The sequence below is a fragment of the Oncorhynchus mykiss genome, chromosome 8, assembly GCF_057628025.1.
Source record: "Oncorhynchus mykiss isolate SJ-2025 chromosome 8, ASM5762802v1, whole genome shotgun sequence".
NCBI classification, from domain to species: Eukaryota; Metazoa; Chordata; class Actinopteri; order Salmoniformes; family Salmonidae; genus Oncorhynchus; species Oncorhynchus mykiss.
The window spans coordinates 64,016,333-64,037,038 of record NC_143029.1 but is presented as its reverse complement, the minus strand read 5'-3'; the positions used below and the strand labels follow the sequence as shown (position 1 = coordinate 64,037,038).

Genomic DNA, 20,706 nt, shown 5'->3' with positions numbered 1-20,706 from the left:
CGATAGTGTAAGCAACGTGGGCTTCCTCATTGTAGATTCACAGAACCTCCCTCAGGCCTGCCTACATTTCTCACACCAAGCAGTCAGCTGAGGCTTCTCTCATGAAAATGAATTGAAACTAATTGGAGGACAATAAAACTGTATGCATCCATGTGCCTGAACTAAAAGTGTTCAGTTAGTCTCATGCCTCCCGCCTGTTCTGTGATAAACCTAAATTAGATTGCCTTGCGCATCTTCCACACAAATATATTACATTTCAAAGGTTGGTTGCTCACAAAAACAGAGCCTGCTGAATGCAGAGGGGAAACTGCATTACCCCACCTTTCGTATGCAAATGCCCCTCTGCAAATAAATGTACCATGCTATAACACAAAGAATGTGGCAGCAGCACCTAAGAGCTCATTAACCTTTCAAAGCTCGGGCCAACGTTTGCATCCAGTCCTGGGAAAACTAACCGTAGCTTTGCATTTAATTTGGGGCATCTACCGGAATGAGGCCTGGTGGGGGGGGGGGGGCTTTATGTATTAAAAGAGACATCTGTTGTGATGGACCACTGTTCTGAAAAAGGGAAGAATTTGTGTGTCAGATATGCACAACGTGCTTGATGGTTATGTGAGATAAGCTTGTGTGTCTGTCTGCGCACCTCTTCACTGAACGTTTAACCTATGCTTATCTAATAGGCTATAGGCTTAATGTGATAAGAAATGACATTGGGTGATTCCCTATGGGCCCTGTTCAAAAGTAGTGCTCTATATAGTGAGTAGTGTGCCATTTGGGATGCACACATTATCCCTCACCTTCGACCTCAGAGACTCCACCCCTTCCCATGCTCCAAGCACAGAGGGTTGACCCTTTTGAAACAAGGAAAAAAGAAGCCCATGCAAATGTGAGAAACCTCACTAATGGCAGCGTATTTAAATATTTAACAATGTCATTGAGTTCTGGAGTGAGCTCACCACAGGAACAAAGAGCATTTATCCCCATCGTCCTGCACTGAATACAAATTATTTATTGTGACTGTTTTTGGACAGCTAGAAATACTTGTCCCATGAGGTACCTATGGCTATGTAGGTAGGACTAATTTAGATTATATATATATATATATATATACATACACACACACACACACACACACACACACACACACACACACACACACACACACACACACACACAGTTGAAGTCGGAAGTTTACATACACCTTAGCCAAATACATTTAAACTCAGTTCTTCACAATTCCTGACATTTAATCAGAGTAAAAATTCCCTGTTTTAGGTAGGTAGGATCACCACTTTATTTTAAGAATGTGAAATGTCAGAATAGTAATAGAGTGATTTATTTCAGCTTTTACTTATTTCCTCACATTCTCAGTGGGTCAGACGTTTACATACATTCAATTAGTATTTGGTAGCATTGTCTTTAAATTGTTTAACTTGCGTCAAAGTTTTGGGGTTGCCTTCCACAAGCTTCCCACAATAAGTTGTGTGAATATTGGCCCATTCCTCCTGACAGAGCTGGTGTAACGGAGTCAGGTTTGTAGGTCTCCTTGCTCACACACATGCTTTTTCAGTTCTGCCCACAGATTTTCTATAGGATTGAGGTCAGGGCTTTGTGATGGCCACTCCAATACCTTGACTTTGTTGACCTCAAGCCATTTTGCCACAACTTTGGAAGTATGCTTGGGGTCAATGTCCATTTGGAAGACCCCTTTGCGACCAAGCTTTAACTTCCTGACTGATGTCTTGAGATGTTGCTTCAATATATCCACGTAATTTTCCTATCTCATGATGCCATCTATTTTGTGAATTGCACCAGTCCCTCTTGCAGCAAAGCACCCCGACAACATGATGCTGCCACCCCTGTGCTTCACGGTTGTGATGTTGTTCTTCTGCTTGCAAGCCTCCCCCTTTTTCCTCCAAACATAACGATGGTCATTATGGCCAAACAGTTCTATTTGTGTTTCATCAGACCAGTGGACATTTCTCCAAAAAGTACCATCTTTGTCCCCATGTGCAGTTGCAAACCGTAGTCTGTCTTTTTTGTGGTGGTTTTGGAGCAGTGGCTTCTTACTTGCTGAGCGGCCTTTTAGGTTATGTCGATATGGACTCGTTTTTACTGTGGATATAGATACTTTTGTACCCGTTTCCTCCAGCATCTTCACAAGGTCCTTTGGAGTTTTGGAGTAGTGGTTTCTTCCTTGCTGAGCAGCCTTTCAGGTTATGTAGACAAAGGACTCATTTTACTGTGGATATAGATACTTTTGTACCTATTTCCTCCAGCATCTTCACGACCCTTTGCTATTGTTCTGGGATTGATTTTCACTTTAAGCACTAAAGTACGTTCATCTTTAGGAGACAGACCGCGTCTCCTTCCTGAGCGGTATGACGGCTGCGTGGTCCCATGGTGTTTATACTTGCATACTATTGTTTTTACAGATGAACGTGGTACCTTCAGGCATTTGGAAATTGCTCCCAAGGATGAACCAGACTTGTCGAGGTCAACAATTTATTTTCTGAGGTCTTGTCTGATTTTCCAATGATGTAAAGCAAATAGGCACTGAGTTTGAAGGTAGGCCTTGAAATACATCCACAGGTACACCTCCAATTGACTCAAATGATTTAGAAGCCTATCAGAAGCTTCTAAAGCCATGACATAATTTTCTGGAATTTTCCAAGCTGTTTAAAGGCACAGTCAACTTAGTTAACTACTTGTTAACTACCAACTGGAATTGTGATACAGTGAATTATAAGTGAAATAATCTGTCTGTAAACAATTGTTGGAAAAATTACTTGTGTCATGCACTAAGGAGATGTCCTAACCAACTTGCCAAAACTATAGTTTGTTAACAAGAATTTGTGGAGTCGTTGAAAAATTAGTTTTAATGGCTCCAACCTAAGTGTATGTAAAATTCAGACTTCAACTGTATATATCTTTACATTTTATAAACGTGTGAACTTTCCAATTCGTGGCGCAGCGGTCTATGGCACTGCATCTCAGTTGAAGAGGTGTCACTACAGTCCCTGGTTCGATTCCAGGCTGTATCACACACACGCACAATTGGCCCAGCGTCTTACGGGTTTAGCCGGGGTAGGCCATCATTGTAAATACACATTTGTTCTTAACTGACTTGCCTAATTAAGTAAAGGTTAAAAAAAATATATATATATATATCCAGACATGTCTGTGGGCTGAGCTTGTAAAACAATTTCACTCACTCCAGTAGCGCTGTGCATTTAATAGAATAGAATGGGACTTATTTTTAGGACTTTTTATGGTGCATGAACATGCCCATCTCGATTGTGAATGTCAGCATTTAAGCTAGCTGAATTCCTGTCATGTTCCTTTACTCATGCATGCCTGATTAGAAATGGAGTGCCACTGCTTTGCCGAGATAAGTTGTTTATGCTCAGATGGTCATACATTCATTCACATATACATCTATCTTCTGTATTGGCCTCCCGAGTGGCACGCACAGCGGTCTAAGGCACTGCATCTCAGTGCTAGAGGCGTCAATTCAGACATCCTGGTTCAAATCCAGGCTGTATCACAACCGGCTGTGATTGGGAGTCCCATAGGCGGCTCACAATTGGCTCAGTGTCGTCCTGGTTTTGCCGGTGTGGACCGGCATTGTAAATAAGAATTTGTTCTTAACTGACTTGCCTAGTTAAATAAAAAAACATGTTTTAGATGTGCAATTATCTAAACATGACACTTGTGCAAATTACTATAAAAAGCACTGGGCTCTAGGTATCTTTTTGTGATGGATTGTGAGGCAGGGGTGAGTTTGTGGCTAGAACTGAGTCCTCAACACGCAGTCTTGAATCACTTGACTCCTCTAAAAGGAAACTATTTTCATGAAGCTCACCTAGTAATAACCAGGCTGTTGTAACCTATGCCATAGAGATGAACAATGATTTATCTATATGGCCTATGCTGCCTTATCATATATTATATTTGGGGAAAGCAGCAGTATGTAAGGTGCGTCCCAAATGGCACCCTATGACCAGGGCCCATAGGGAATAGAGACGCAACCCTAGTCTGTCTAGTGTCTTCCTACCCCCTTCAGGGAGCAGCTGGTCAGAGAGCGAGAACACCTTACTGTGATTACAGATAGCCCTCTATACTAAGAAAGCATAACAAAAAACCCTGAATCAACCTCCACTCTGTGGTCCCACATGGCTTACAGCTGGAATGCCACACAATTCAATAAAGACAGGGACATATTCACGAGCCAATCAGTTAATTGCAATAATTTCTTCCTTTTGAGTCAGGCTCCACCTCTATCGCTCCAGCTACCAATTACTGTTGTTAATATGCAATGTTCTTGAATAGCTTGCTTTTGTCTTTTGGGATACAAAGGCCTGCATTTCAGCTATTGTAGTTAAGCCCCTGTAATATAGGGAGAACAATACAGCTATTATGTCCTATTCCCAATTTTGTGGTGAGTTTTTTTTTTTTTTCTTTAGTGACAGACTGCGTGCGTGTAGCTGTGTACAGTAGGTCAGTTTCAGTACCACACCTCTCTCTGTTTGTGTCTGTTTGTATTCTAAACCCTCCTCTCTTTCCTCCCTCTCCCCACCTGTTGGCCAGGTTTTCTGGATAAAGGAGATGTCAGGCCATTGTCATTGGAGGAGCTGCTTTTATTTACTGGTTGCCACAGCGACCTCGCTATTGCTTTACACATAGGTATAGGTTGGTCTCTGTCTGTGTAGGGCTTGAGGTTAAGATTGTTGGCGCACACAGAGCATCCTCTATTGCCCTATGTAGTAGAGGCTCTGGGTGTGGACCCACCTGGCAGCAAACACTATGGGAATTAAGTGTGGCGAGATGTATTACGCTTTTACTGGGTTGCAGCCTAAAATGTAGGTTTATGTCCCACGTGATAATTGTTATGTTATTCGGCGTGGTGAGTCACCCTTGAGCTAAAGGACTTTGTTTTTTAGATGTCTTTAAACAAGTGGTAAATGCCTCCAAACAGTTTCCCCCCATCAGAAAGAAAACACTGTGTGAGCACTGTGGTAAGTTGGCAGGATATTCCCCACCATATTTAAGATTTCCAAACAGCTGCTACTTCCCTGTTTTTAATCACAGCCGTAAGCAAATTCAGTAGGCTTATAGTCTACTTCTGGAGAGGTCAAAACCGAACTAACTTTTTTTTTCTCGAGAAACCATGTTCGCCTTTAAGCTTTTTTCCTAGGAAAATAGAAGTGAATTCTCTAGTTTGAGCCGCAAAGGAGAAGTTCAAGATCCTATATGCCGACTGCATTACAAATAGGTCTCTGTGTGTGAATGTCTGTGTGTCTGTGTTAGGGTGTTAGGAAAATGAGGTGCTGGACATTTGACCAGCCGTTTTTTTTTCCAGAAATTTGGGAAATCTGCCAGACAAATATGCATTGGGTGCGTGACCTGATTAGGGTGTCCACCCACGGTGCTCAGAATGATAGAAATCCCATTTAGGTTATATGGTAATTCATATGAATAGAACTTGCAAGTCAAGGACGCAACGATGTGCGAACGGTTCTTCTTACCGAATTCGGATGTGCAGTTTTACTTTTCCTCAGTCAACAAGACAAGTAACGAACAGTAAAATCACTTGCCTATGCCAATTTACTATCCCCCATAGTAGAAAAGTTGACCTATTCTGTTAGTCAGCTTGTCAATAAAGAAATGGACTCTGGGACAGTTGTGGGAAGATGGATTCCAAATTCATACATAAGTAGGCCTATGCTACTTAAACAACATGTTAAAAAGCAATGAGTCTGATGCAACAGATCAGAACGTTTAGCTTAAAATGTTGATAAACAATTTCTTCATATTATAGTGCAGCAATGCGCACAAAGCAGTAGGCAGTTGTTCCATAATGTAATTAGCAGGAATTCGTTGTCAAAAGGGCACTGCACTGCACGTGTGCGCAGTTTCATGTGACAGAGATTTAAAAAAAAATATCAATTAGAAATGTTGAGAGAGGAGATCTAATAGGCTACTTTGAAGCAAGGTAAGACATGTCTCATAATATGTATTAAAAGAGTTCGCGTTTCAAACAATGAAGTATTTATTTTTCTGAATGCATAGCCTACTGCCTCCAGGTCATTGCAAAGGGTCGTGTGAGGTGTAGCCTGCCTTTCTTTGTTTGAGATGCTGCTGCAGCTCTCGCGCTGTCTGACAGATTTTCTGCTTAAAGACTCAATCTGGATGCTGTATGCGTGTGATTGAATAAGGTGCATTACAAATATACTTTGGTCTACACACACGGCAATTTAATTCCACTAAATTATGCAAATTAACGAATAGAACGATAAGCATGACCAGGCAAATGGATATCCATCAATGAAAATGCTAAAAAGCAGTATTTTCCACAATAGTATTTTTTTCTTCTCCTGGACAATTGGCCAGTGGCAATTAAGTTTTTCTTCTTTTTTAATTGTTATAGGCCAAAAACCAGCTATTACCGGATAACGGAAACCCTGGTCTGTATGTGTGTGTGTGTGTGTGTGTGTGTGTGTGTGTGTGTGTGTTGAGGACGATCTATCCTGTATTGGCAGTGATGAGCAACCAAAGTATGCCCCTGAAACCCCACCCTGGACAGGTGGCAGAACCTCACCCTGGTTCTCAGACATTCCAGACAGGCCTCTGGAGGGTTGGGTTTCTCCCTGGCCATGTGGACTGGTCCAGCTGCAGGCCCTGACCAGGCCATCTCTGCCTGGTTGAGGACTGACCAGAGTATTCATAGATGCCACAAGTGCCAGTTGCCTTAGTTCCAGTCACACATTCTCTCTCTCCCTCGCTGTCCTCTCTTTCTGTCTTTCACACATGTATTGTAGACACACCCAGTCAGAGGACCTCTGTTTCTCTCACTGTTGCCACTATTTGTGTACTTTGCTTTGACCCCCTCCGGGTCACAAACTGGCAACGTTCTTTAACTTCCAGCTGGCAAGACTTCGCTGCTAATTGTTTTCAGACCCGTATGCCTCACAAACAAGCATATGGCAGTATGGGGGCTCAACTCTAGGACACCCACACAGTGACAACCTCATTACTCAATAACCAAAAGCATTACCTCTCTGTGAGCTGGGGAGCTGGTCTGATGATTTGTCTCCATTTCTTTTCTCCTGACGCTCACTTAGGCCAGGCAGCAATCACACACAGACAAACACACACACAGACACACACACACACACACACACACAGAGACTTCTCTCTTGTCTAGAGAAGTTGACTGTTTTGCTACTTGTTGACTGTAACATCAGTTTTCCATTAGTGTATACACCCTTATGTTACACTAGAGAAATTGTTTCCATAGCTAGGGCTGACAGTGAGGAATTGTGAAGAGCAGAATCAACAACCTCTGCATAATCAACCCAGTTGCTTTGTGAGAAGGTGTTAAAGTTCAGAGTTAGCCATTGTTATGTAAATGCAGGGTGAAAAATACCAGTGGCCTGGCTTTGGCCCCAAGTGAGAGCAGGTCCACTGGAGCCATGGCCCAAGTGAGACACTGGTACCGGCCCGCGTAGATGGATGGAGTCTTTTGGGTAAATCCTGGATGGAAATGTGCCATAAGTGGCTCTGATCATTAATGCTTTTCATTGAACTTAATGTAACTATCAAAGTGTCAGTGACAGATATAGGACCTTAAGCCCTCTGTCGGTCTGTTTCCAGGGGGGGATGTTCAGTGAGGGGGAACGTGTTTCCTGTTCTGTCATTGAATTAACTGCTTTGTTGCACCCACACAACTCAGTACAAGTCCCCATCAGATTTTATAAACCCCCAAATGCGTTTTTTGTGGTCTGATATTCCAGGCACAGATTAGGCCTAGTCCTGGACAAAAGCATGCTGTGGAGATTCTTCATTGAAAGTGCTTTTTAGTCCAGGACTCGGTTTAGGGCCCATCCTGTATCTGGGAAACCGGCCATTTTGATTGAATTAAAATCCGTCTTTGCTAGCCTACAGTTTTGCTGGTGTTGATCATATTGACATTGCTTATATAATTCATATTTCTTGGATATTCTACCGCTTTATGAGTGCAAATGAAACCAAATCAAATTATGCCTGTTTGAGTCGTCACTGAAGTACTTGCTCTGCCTTAGTCCTGAAAATGGGATGGGGACATCAGATAGCATATGGTCTTAAACCAACCAGGCCAACAGGCTTCTGCAGTCGAGCAGAGATGCGTTATATAGTGAGATGAATTTGCAACAGCAGTCTTCTGACTAAATGGTCACATCTACCTTAAATATATTTTTTTATGTAACCTTTATTTAACTTGGCAAGTAAGTTAAGAACAAATTCTTATTTACATTGACGGCCTACACCGATGAAACCCGCACAACGCTGGGCCAATTGTGCACCGCCCTATGAGACACCCTATCACGGCCGGTTATGATACAGCCTGTTTGTTGGCTGATGCAGCCTGTCAATAGACTGTTGGTAATTAGGCCTAGTTAGTGACGAGTGTAAGGGTTTCTGTGGATGTGGTAGTTGGATATTCTTACAGGAGAAACACAGAATACTCCAATTTGTTTTTTACTCCTGCTTAGGTGAGGCTATTTTGTGGAATTTGTGGCCTTCTTGAATTCCCTTGAGAAACGTGGCAATTTCACACAGTAGCCGGCTACATTTGAACAGTAGCAGGTGAGAGAAGATTCTGTTCTCTTGGGTGTTGAGGCAGTGAACCTTTGTGGTACATGATTTAATATGCATACAGGAATATCTGGTAACGGGTACATTTCTTCTCTGTAGAGAGTACCATTGTACAGTACAGTGCTATCATGGGATGGGGAAAACATTGGTGGATGCAGTTTTATTCTTTTCAGTGTTGAAGATTTAATGACACACTGTTCCAGTGATGACACACTCAAGTTTAGTTCATTCTTTTGTCTCAAAATAACTTGAAGTCCCTGTATTTCGGAAATGATGAGTGATAAATTGTACCGCATGTCTGAAAGAAAAAAATATCTTATTCCCTCTCGTCTGTAATCTGTGTATGGGAAAGTTGGCCAGATTCAAAAGGAGCTGTGCTGTTCACTCCTCTCCAGTCAATTAGTCAACTGGCACTGAGTGTCTAATTTGAGCTCTCAGCTCACATACCCATATGTTGAACATAAACAATGAATACATGCAGCCAGCCGTCCTATTCAAAGCAGCCTACGCTATCTCTGGATTACGTTCCCCCCTTGCCCACGTCTTCTATATTCCGTGTGTGTGTGTGTGTGTGTGTGTGGGGAGCAGTCTCCAACACAGTGCTGCGGCCAAAAGACGGCACATTACCATCTCAAGTCAGACACTATAAAAACATGTCTGTTTACTCTGTCATTACATCCGTGTTTGGTGAGCCGGCGTTGTAAAAAACTATTTGCTATCAGCCCTCGTCATTGCACTCTGTCCTATTGTTCAGCACTCCTTATTGCTATTGGAGTACATTACAGGATTGTGGCCAGTTAACATGGAGGGGGGAGGGGCAGCATTGGTCTCCCAAATGGTACCCTATTCCCTACATAATGCACTACACTATATAAGGAATAGGGTGTCATTTGGGACGCTCCCAATGACCGACTTGCGAGGTAGTACATGAACCTCTGGGAATAGGGCCTCCTTTGGACTCAACCTTGTTAGTCAAAGGAGATTGATTACGCCTGAAGGGTCACCTATAGACCTATAGCCCTTCCCACTTATGCTTGGTGACATGGGGGCTGACCTATGCACTCTTATTCCACAACTACCCTGCACCAACCAGACAGCTAGCCTATCATCAGGCAGATGCACCCGGTGGATTGATGAACCTTGAATACAACACTTTAATATTTAATCCCAAAAAGCCCCCCTTGGCTTGCAATGACCTCATCAACTATAATTGCCTACCTGCTGTGTCTGCTGCCTCCTAAAACATTGTTTGCATCCCAAATACCACCCTATTCCCTATATAGTGCATTATGGACACAGGTCAAAAGTAGTGCACTATATAGGGGACAGTGCGCCATTTGTGACGGAACCATCTCACCAGTAGGGAAAAGGTCACATCCTGCAGAAGACATCCTGTAGGAGCAGTGAGGTAGTTAATGGACACAAGGCAGTGCACCTCATCACATAATGATGGGTTGACCGACAGCTGTGAATGAATGAAGTAATAAGGCCCGAGGAGGTGTGGTATATGGCCAATATACCATGTCTAAGGGCTGTTCTTATGCATGACGCAACGCGGATACACCACAAACCCCCGAGGTGCCTTATTGCTACTATAAACTGGTTACCAACGTAATTGGAACAGTAAAAATATACCACGGCTTTCAGCCAGTCACCATTCACATTCTTTTGCAATAATTCTATTGCTAGGTTAGGTAGGCTATCAAGCTTGGTTTCAGGTATGATGATAACACATTTGTTTATTGAGCAAGGGGATTAAACTGCACACACGGCAATGTTTTTATTGTATGACAAGGTATGGATTCACCTTTTCCAGTTTTGCATGTCAGTGGATAATGTAGGCTTAGTTGTATTTAATACACCCCCCCCCCCCCCCCCCATATATAATCAATATTAAATTAATCTATATAAGATGTAATTGAAGGCCTGCAGTACCCTAACAGCGTGAAATCCATTCTTTGTTGCAGAGGACAACTCTGCCCTCTACAGACAAGCTGTGATGACTTCACCTTATTTTCTCTGGGCTCAACAGAGTTGGTGCTAATTCAATTTCCTACCTAATGCTGGTTCCTCTCAGTCAGTGGGATCAACAATACAGCTGTGTCTCGTGATGATCTATTTTCTGTTAGGCAGCAGACTTTGATCAGTCAAAGTGAGGCATAGCCCAAAAAGCAGTTCACCTCAGTATGGCATCCTATCATTGCATACAAAAGGTGGTGTATAAAGTAAAGTTGAAAGGGTGAAGAGAATGTTCCTACATTTTTTAAAGTTTAGTATCTTCCTGATTTACAGTGAGATCTTCTGTGCTGCTTACTCCCTCCTGAGGTGTCTTTCTTCTCCCCTCTGTGCAGATGTGAAGGGACCACCCACACACCGCTTTTCCTGTGGCCAGTCGCCCTACTCCGAGACCAGTATGTGGGAGAGGAAGTACTGCATCCTGACTGATAGCCAGCTCATCCTGCTCAATAAAGAGGAAGAGGTGAATAAAGTTCCTCCTAATACTACTCCTCTTATACCACCATACACACACACCATTTCAGAGGAACAAAGCAAGGTGTGGATAGTGAGGGGGCTGAATCTGACATCTTATCTCTAAAAATCTATCCCGTCTTCTGTGTGTGCAGGAAACATTTACATTTAAAGAGAATACCTTAATATTGTATGTCCCAGGCTGATCATGGTCCTAAGCTACTAGGAAAACTATTACTTATTCAGTATACATACTATAGAAATAAAAATAATACATTTGCTGATGAATGCTTCCGTTTTTTCCCCCCTGTGTGATTTTTCAGATGCCAGGTGAGGTGGTTGATAATCCTACAGAGTCGTCAAAGAGCAGGAGCCTGCGTCGGACAGTCAGTGTTCCATCAGAGGGACAGTTCCCAGAGTTCCAGGCAGATGGCGCCTCCATTCTAGGTAAGACTGCCACAGACTGAAGAGGAGAGGAGGAAGCATATTCAGGCCATTTGGAAAGTATTCAGACCCCTTCCCCTTTTCCATATTTTGTTACATTAGAGCCTTATTCTAAAATGGATTGAATTAAAAAAAATCCTCATCAATCGACACACAATACCCCATAATGAGAAAGTGAAAACAGGTTTTTAGAATGTTTTTCACAATGTATAAAAAATGAATAACAAATACCTTGAGCTCAGGCATCCTGTTTCCGTTGATCATCATTGAGATGTTTCTACAACTTGATTGGAGTCGACCTGTGGTAAATTCAATTGATTGGAAATTATTTGGAAAGGCACACACCTGTCTATATAAGGTCCCACAGTTGACAGAGCATGTCAGAGCAAAAACCAAGCTATGACGTCAAAGAAATTGTCCTTAGAGCTCCGAGACAGGATTGTGTCGAGGCACAGATCTGGGGAAGGGTGCGAAAAAAATTCGGCAGCATTGAATGTCCCCAAAAACACAGTGGCTTCTATCATTCTTAAATGGAATAAGTTTGGAACCACCAAGACTCTTCCTAGAGCTGGCCGCCCAGCCAAACTGAGCAATCGATGGAGAAGGGCCTTGGTCACGGAGGTGACCAAGACCTTGATGGTCACTCTGACAGCGCTCCAGAGTTCCTCTGTGGAGATGGTAGAACCTTCCAGAAAGACAACCATCTCTGCAGCACTCCACCAATCAAGCCTTTATAGTAGACTGGTCAGACGGAAGCCACTCCTCAGTAAAATGCACGGCAGCCCACTTAGAGTTTGCCAAAAGCCACCTAAAGGACTCTGACCATGAGAAACAAGATTCTCTGGTCTGGTGAAACTAAGATTTGAACTCTTTGGCCTGAATGCCAAGCGTCACGTCTGGATTAAACCTGGCACCATCCCTCCAGTGAAGCATGGTGTTGGCAGCATCATGCTGTGGGGATGTTTTTACAGGACATCTGCAGGGACTGGGAGACTTGTAAGGATCTAGGGAAAGGTGAACGGAGCAAAGTACAAAGAAATCCTTCATGAAAACCTGCTCCAGGATGGTCAGGACCTCAGACTGGGGCGAAGGTTCATATTCCAACAAGACAATGGCCCTAAGCACACAACCAATACAATGTCCTTGAGTGGCCCAGCCAGAGCCCGGACTTGAACCCGATCGAACATCTCTGGAGAGACCTGAAAATAGCTGTGCCGCGACGCTCACCATCCAACCTGACAGAGCTTGAGAGGATCTGTATAGTCCCTATGCCTAAGAAAACTAAGGTAACCTGCCTAAATGACTACCGACCCGTAGCACTCACGTCTGTAGCCATGAAGTGCTTTGGAAGGCTGGTCATGGCTCACTTCAACACCATCATCCCAGAAACCCTAGAGCCACTCCCAATTTGCATACCCCAACAGATCCACAGATGATGCAATCTTTATTGCACTCCACAGTGCCCTTTCCCACCTGGACAAAAGAAACACCTACGTGAGAATGTTTTTCTGGCTGTGTGGTGCCAGGATAACAACCTCTCCCTCAACGTGATCAAGACAGAGGTAATTGTGGACAACAGGAAAAGGAAGGACCCAGCACGCCCCCATTCTCATCGACGGGACTGTAGTGGAGCAAGTTGAGAGCTTCAAGTTCCTTGGTGTCCACATCACCAACAAACTAACATGGTCCAAACACACCAAGACAGTCGTGAAAACAACACGACAAAGTATTATTCAGGAGACTGAAAAGATCTGGCATGGGTCCTCAGTTCCTCAAAGTTCTACAGCTGCACCATTTAGCGCATTGCCTGGTACGGCAACTGCTCGGCCTCCGACCGCAAGGCACTACATAGCGTAGTGCGTACGGCCCATTACATCACTGGGGCCAAGCTTCCTGCCATCCAGGACCGCTATACCAGGCGGTGTCAGAGGAAGGCCCTAAAAATGGTCAAAGACTCCAGCCACCCTAGTCATAGACTGCACGGCAAGCGGTAGCGGAGCGCCAAGTCTGTGCCCAAAAGGCTTCTTAGCAGCGTCTACGCCCAAGCCATGAGACTCCTGAACAGCTAATCAAATGCCTTCCCAGACTATTTGCATTGTCCTGCCCCTCCCTCATTTACGCTGCTGTTACTCTCTGGTTATTATCTATTCAGAGTCACTTTAACTCTACCTACATGCACATATTACCTCAATTACCTCGACTAACCGGTGCCCCCCGCACATTGACTCTGTACTGGTACCCCGTGTATATAGCCTCGCTATTGTTATTTTACTGCTGCTCTTTAATTATTTTTCATATTTAAAAGGCCACTCTAAATTGTGCAGTTTTGTCATACAACACAATGCCACAGATGTTTTGAGGGAATGTGCAATTCGCATGCTGACTGCAGGAATGTCCACCAGCGCTGTCTCCAGAAAATTGAATGTTCATTTCTCTACCAAAAGCCGTCTCCCACTTTGTTTTAGTGATTTTTGCAGTATGTCCAACCGGTTACCTCGTGTAACCACGGCAGCCCAGGACCTCCACATCCGGCTTCTTTGCCTGTGGAATCATCTGAGACCAGCCACCCGGACAGCTGATGAAACTGAGGAGTATTTCTGTCTGAAAAACAAATTCTGATTGGCTGGGACTGACTCCCCAGTGGCTGGGCCTGGCTCCCAAATGGGTGGGCCTATGCCCTCCTAGGCCCACCCATGGCTGCTCCCCTTCCCAATGCTGTGAAATCCATAGATTAGGGTCTAATAAATGTATTTCAATTGACCGATATCCTTATTTGAACTGTAACTCAATAAAATCATTGTTGCATGCTGCATTTACATTTTTGTTCAGTATGGTTACCAATCTGTTACACCAATGCACTGACTAGAGTGGGAGAGGAAGACTTTGCATCCCACAATTCACCCTATTTAGTGCACTACTTGGACCAGAGCCCATCTTTTGACCATCTTTTGACCAGAGCCCAGTAGTGTACTAAATAGGGAATAGGGAATAGATTGCCATTTTCTGTTAGCTTTAATGAGAGGATATGCCGCACACAGTAAATTCATTATAGACAGAGGCTTTCCGCCATAGTTGATTATATAAAATAATTAATAAATGTTATGTATGCAGTTCCGTGTGAGGACTTATAGTTTTTAAAATGTGTACAGACACCTATGAACATTACTAACTGCTGCAACAATAATTAAACTAGTCTGCAATTTTTTATCTCCATTGGCTCAGGACCGTAGAGAAACCTTGAAATTATTTATCTGGATGATGGTTGATCACTATCCATGTATCCCTCGTCCGTAATACACCCTGCGACAAAGAAGCAGTCTGCAAGTATTTTATTTATTTATTTAGTCAGTTAAGAACAAATTCTTATTTTCAATGACGGCCTAGTGGGTTAACTGCCTGTTCAGGGGCAGAACGACAGATTCTGACAAAACCCTGTTCAGGGGGTTTGAACTTGCAACCTTCCGGTTACTAGTCCACCGCTCTAACCACTAGGCTACCCTGCCGCCCTAAGTATGAAGTATGAAGAACAATGGCACAAACGCATCTGTTGAGTGGATAAAAAACTGCCAGCAGTGCCCATTACATAACTACAGCAGAGCATTTTAGAAAATACGACAGAGCTGCAGCAGCGAGATTAGTATCAACTGAAGTAACTTAATTCTCTTATGATGAGTATGTGAACTGCTGCTGACCTCTTCCCTGCCTGGTCAGTGAGAAACAGCTGTAAGCTCCCAAAAGGAACAAAATTACAAGTTGTAATAATAACAAAATGACCGCTATGTTCAGTGTCTTGTGTCTGTTTTCATGATGGTTTAATTTAATTTATGCCAGTTAGTGTTTGCGTTCTACTACTTTGCGTTGTACTACTCCGTCCATAGGCCGGGAAATGCTCTGTAGAGTCGGTGTCTTTGGGAATGTATCAGGGACAATGTACCCTGTGTCCAGTCTATTGCTCCATCTCACAGGGTCTGAGTAACATGGCTGACCCTGCTGTCTTGATGTGGGCTTTTCTCAACCAGGGCATTCACTGGGGGAATCTGCGGGGGTGCGGCCGCTGGCTGGAGGGATGCTGGGCTGGGGGTCAGTGGGAACAGGGAAGGGGTCTTTGGGCTGGTTGATTTGTGACTGCAGCTGATGGGTAGAGGAATGAGGATGAACACGGGCTTACATCCCAAATGGCACACTGTCCCCTCTATGGTTGAAAGTTGTTCACTATGTAGGGAATGGGGTGCCGTTTGAGATGCCGCCCCTCTAACTCAGGGAGTCATCCACCCGTGATGACCCTCTTAATGTTTTCTGTCCTACCCTCAACCAGGGGAGAGGGCCTTATTTACAGTGCCTTGCGAAAGTATTCGGCCCCCTTGAACTTTGCGACCTTTTGCCACATTTCAGGCTTCAAACATAAAGATATAAAACTGTATTTTTTTGTGAAGAATCAACAACAAGTGGGACACAATCATGAAGTGGAACAACATTTATTGGATATTTTAAACTTTTTTAACAAATCAAAAACTGAAAAATTGGGCGTGCAAAATTATTCAGCCCCTTTACTTTCAGTGCAGCAAACTCTCTCCAGAAGTTCAGTGAGGATCTCTGAATGATCCAATGTTGACCTAAATGACTGATGATAAATACAATCCACCTGTGTGTAATCAAGTCTCCGTATAAATGCACCTGCATTGTGATAGTCTCAGAGGTCCGTTAAAAGCGCAGAGAGCATCATGAAGAACAAGGAACACACCAGGCAGGTCCGAGATACTGTTGTGAAGAAGTTTAAAGCCGGATTTGGATACAAAAAGATTTCCCAAGCTTTAAACATCCCAAGGAGCACTGTGCAAGCGATAATATTGAAATGGAAGGAGTATCAGACCACTGCAAATCTACCAAGACCTGGCCGTCCCTCTAAACTTTCAGCTCATACAAGGAGAAGACTGATCAGAGATGCAGCCAAGAGGCCCATGATCACTCTGGATGAACTGCAGAGATCTACAGCTGAGGTGGGAGACTCTGTCCATAGGACAACAATCAGTCGTGTATTGCACAAATCTGGCCTTTATGGAAGAGTGGCAAGAAGAAAGCCATTTCTTAAAGATATCCATAAAAAGTGTAGTTTAAAGTTTGCCACAAGCCACCTGGGGGACACACCAAACATGTGGAAGAAGGTGCTCTGGTCAGATGAATCCAATATTGAACTTTTTGGCAACAATGCAAAATGTTATGTTTGGCGTAAAAGCAACACAGCTGAACACACCATCCCCACTGTCAAACATTGTGGTGGCAGCATCATGGTTTGGGCCTGCTTTTCTTCAACAGGGACAGAGAAGATGGTTAAAATTGATGGGAAGATGGATGGAGCCAAATACAGGACCATTCTGGAAGAAAACCTGATGGAGTCTGCAAAAGACCTGAGACTGGGATGGAGATTTGTCTTCCAACAAGACAATGATCCAAAACATAAAGCAAAATCTACAATGGAATGGTTCAAAAATAAACATATCCAGGTGTTAGAATGGCCAAGTCAAAGTCCAGACCTGAATCCAATCGAGAATCTGTGGAAACAACTGAAAACTGCTGTTCACAAATGCTCTCCATCCAACCTCACTGAGCTCGAGCTGTTTTGCAAGGAGGAATGGGAAAAAATGTCAGTCTCTCGATGTGCAAAACTGATAGAGACATACCCCAAGCGACTTACAGCTGTAATCGCAGCAAAAGGTGGCGCTACAAAGTATTAACTTAAGGGGGCTGAATAATTTTGCACGCGCAATTTTTCAGTTTTTGATTTGTTAAAAAAGTTTGAAATATCTAATAAATGTCGTTCCATTTCATGATTGTGTCCCACTTGTTGTTGATTCAGTTTTATATCTTTATGTTTGAAGCCTGAAATGTGGCAAAAGGTCGCAAAGTTCAAGGGGGCCGAATACTTTCGCAAGGCACTGGATATGTTAATCTATACTCTTGCTTGACAAAGTGTCTGCTATACTGGGTTTTAGGCCAATACTGGGATTCTATGGGCATTCAACTATCATTTTGATTGACATGTAGAGCAAACAGAAAAAGATTAAACGTTCTGAGATGAATGCAGTCTTCCTCCTTTAATATTATCTTTTTGTTTTCTAAATATGGTGTTGAGTGATGCACATTTTAATAGAGCTCAGAGTACATAGCCTATTTTGTTTAGATTTATTCTACAAGGGAAATAATAACTTTGCCACCATGTTGTTATATTCCTCCACCATTGGCATTTTTTAGATTACCAGTTTTTGTGACACTGACTGGCATTTTTTAGAGGGAAGTCAGTGACATTTTTGGTACTTTTTTGTCCCCCACACCAAGTTATTTACAAGTCATAAATCTCAGTGCATTGGGCGCATTCGTCCCCTCCAAGGTTTGTATACAACAACAGTATTTGAATTAAACTATTTCACTGACTTTCCTTGTACTCCACCTGTAACCTTGTAGTAAGAGGGTTAATACAATACAGGTCGCTTGGTCAGCTGGTACCTGAGGTTGCTGTATCGATGAGATGACTGATATCTGAAGGTTATGATATGCGTGTGAAAGTTAACAGAGGATGACAGCTTTTCAGTCTTGAATGGAGGAATTTTGACTTGACGTTTCTGCAGGGCAACACACGTATTGACATCAATTTGTACAATCAACCGTAAATAAATTGCCTTATCATTTGCTGCACACCCCGTTTTTTACTGAGGTGCAGAGGCTTCGCTCTGACGGGTATGTTCGACGATGCGTCTTGAGTACGTATGTGGAAGGGCTGCTATTGTATTGTTCATCTCAAAAGATTAGAGAAGAGCGAGGGTGTGTGGGTTTGACCGGCTTGGGCGCAGGCTTTTCTGCATTCCTGCATGTCTTGAAAGGAGTCAAAATAGCAGCCAGGTTAAGATAGAAAGTGAGCACCAGGATTTGGTATATTTTCAGCGAAATGTGATTTCTGGATTGTAAACTATGGAATACATTTGGGGTAAGTTCAAGTCGTTTTAATTAAAAAATGTTACTTGCCAAACAATTCTAGAATACAAAGAGCAATTCTGTGAGAGCTCTTGGGCTGCTACTCAGGAGGACCGTCTGTACTGTAGAGTTTGTACAGAAATAACTTTTCCAAGCGCAACCTGTTACTCTTTGCCACTCGAAACAACACCTATGAATTTGTTTGGATGTTCCATCAATTTGTCTAGTCTTTGGTCAGAAACATTTATGCTATGCCTATGTTACATCCTTGTTGTAAGATACAATGTAACATAATTTGGCGATATGTAAAAACGCTGTTACTTTTAGCATGTTGACAAGCATGTGATATTGGGGCCACGTAATCGCTCAAATGATTTCTTATCTATTCTCCAATCTATTGTTAACTGCCATCCATAACTTGAACATAATAAACAATGGTTACTGTCATCTAGTCGGGAACATATGTGAATACATTTTTCCGGTGCCTTGCACTTCGCTGCCCTTATCTAACTGACACAATGTGGCAGTTATAGTTAGCCAAAATGTTGAACACTGTCTGGGTTTGACCACAGCTGTCCTTCCATCGGTATGTCTGGAGAATGGAGATTATCATTGATATTTCTACAGTATTCGGAGGCAATCTCATTACTTCACTTGGTTTGTCAATCAAAAGGTTGTTTATGATCGTTATGAAATATTGCCAAATAGCACTTATTACAGCCTATAGCATCTGTCAACTCTGTCACAACTCTTTTACTTACATGTGTTTTCCTCGGGGAAATGATTTCTCTGCTCACAGCCAATGTTTACTGTATTTTGGGTTGGGCAGTTTTAATTTGCACGTTTATGATGACTGCGTGCACATTTTTCTGAAGAAAATGTCATCACAGAGAAGTGTCAGTACCGGCCACAAAGCATTCATGTGAAAATAGAAAATAGGGCATGGAAACGGTTATGTAACAGTGGATAAAGTCAAGAGCATTGCTTTGTTACCTGGACATATAACTGTGTCCATGAGTTGATAGGAATTCCTTGTACAGTTGGACAATGGATACATTGCATTGCGTCATTCAGAACAAGTGGCAGTGTCAATGGTTTCTGATGAGGATGCTTTCATGGCATACATGTTGGGACATTTTTTATGGGTTTTCTGAAACTTCCCTTATCTGAATAGATTAATTCTAGATACAGTGCATGATGACACCGGTGATGATGTGACACAAAGAAGTTGCCAACAGTGGCTCATAACTGTATTTTTTCCCCCTGTCTTGACCTTACTTGAGGCATTGTGTTTTTGTATAGAGCAGGGGTTTTCAACATTTCCTTGACCAGGAACCCCTTCCCAGGCAAAGCGGTGACCCAGGGACCCCCCACCATACACTATAGAAAAGTATGTGGACACCCCTTCAAATTAGTGGATTTGTCTATTTCAGCCACACCCGTTGCTGACAGGTGTTTAAAACCGAGCACACAGCCATGCAATCTCCATAGACAAACATTGGCAGTAGAATGGCCTTACTGAAGACCTCAGGTACATTCAATGTGGCACCGTCATAGAATGCCACCTTTCCACTAGTCAGTTCTTCAAATTTCTGCCCCGCATTAGCTGCCTCGGTCAACTGTAAGTGCTATTATTGTGAAGTGGAAACGTCTAGGAGCAACAACGGCTCATCCGCGAAGCGCTTGTGTGGCGTACCACACGTAAAAAAATAAATAAAATTGCAGACCCCTTGCAGTACCCTCAGTTAAATAGCCCTGGTATAGAGCCCTTCACACATTTATTTGTTCGTAGGTTTTGCTTGTCATATGGCAAACATTGTTTCGCCACGTGCTCCTGTGCTGACCTTACAGTGCAGGTGTGTCTGTTCTGATTCATGATTGGACAGTGAATGGAACAGATTGTATTTCACATTCCACACATTCTTCACACAGTTGCCGTGTGCATCACGCCTTACCATTGATATGCCTTCACTTCACAAAATATACACTCGTTCCCACACCACCATGTTGCTTGTGTAGCAAGTTTTCTATGTAGCAACTGTGTTTTTCCCCCTTGTTGTGACATCTGTGGACAACCAGCACTGAGGTTGCAAGTTTTATGTATTAAGAAATTCATTTCTATGAAGGCTGCCCCTATAATCCTTTCTAAAATAACCCTAAAGCTGCTGTTCTGTAGTAGATCCTCAACTC

The 20,706-nt window shown here is 43.0% G+C and overlaps 1 protein-coding gene across 14 annotated transcripts in view; it reads left to right on the top strand.

Moving 5' to 3' along the window:
* LOC110530304 (ras GTPase-activating protein nGAP) overlaps positions 1-20,706 on the top strand; it is an 89,067-nt gene that overhangs the window by 20,283 nt on the left and 48,078 nt on the right. For 12 of the 14 annotated variants that reach the window (XM_090182251.1, XM_090182249.1, XM_090182250.1 and 9 more), the window contains exons 2-3: positions 10,989-11,116; positions 11,430-11,553. In XM_090182251.1, coding sequence (XP_090038377.1) covers positions 10,989-11,116; positions 11,430-11,553 — 252 coding nt within the window. Of the gene's footprint in view, positions 1-10,988; positions 11,117-11,429; positions 11,554-18,293; positions 18,530-20,706 lie in introns of those variants that run through there. The other 2 variants (XM_090182255.1, XM_036985933.2) reach the window with 2 other exon arrangements.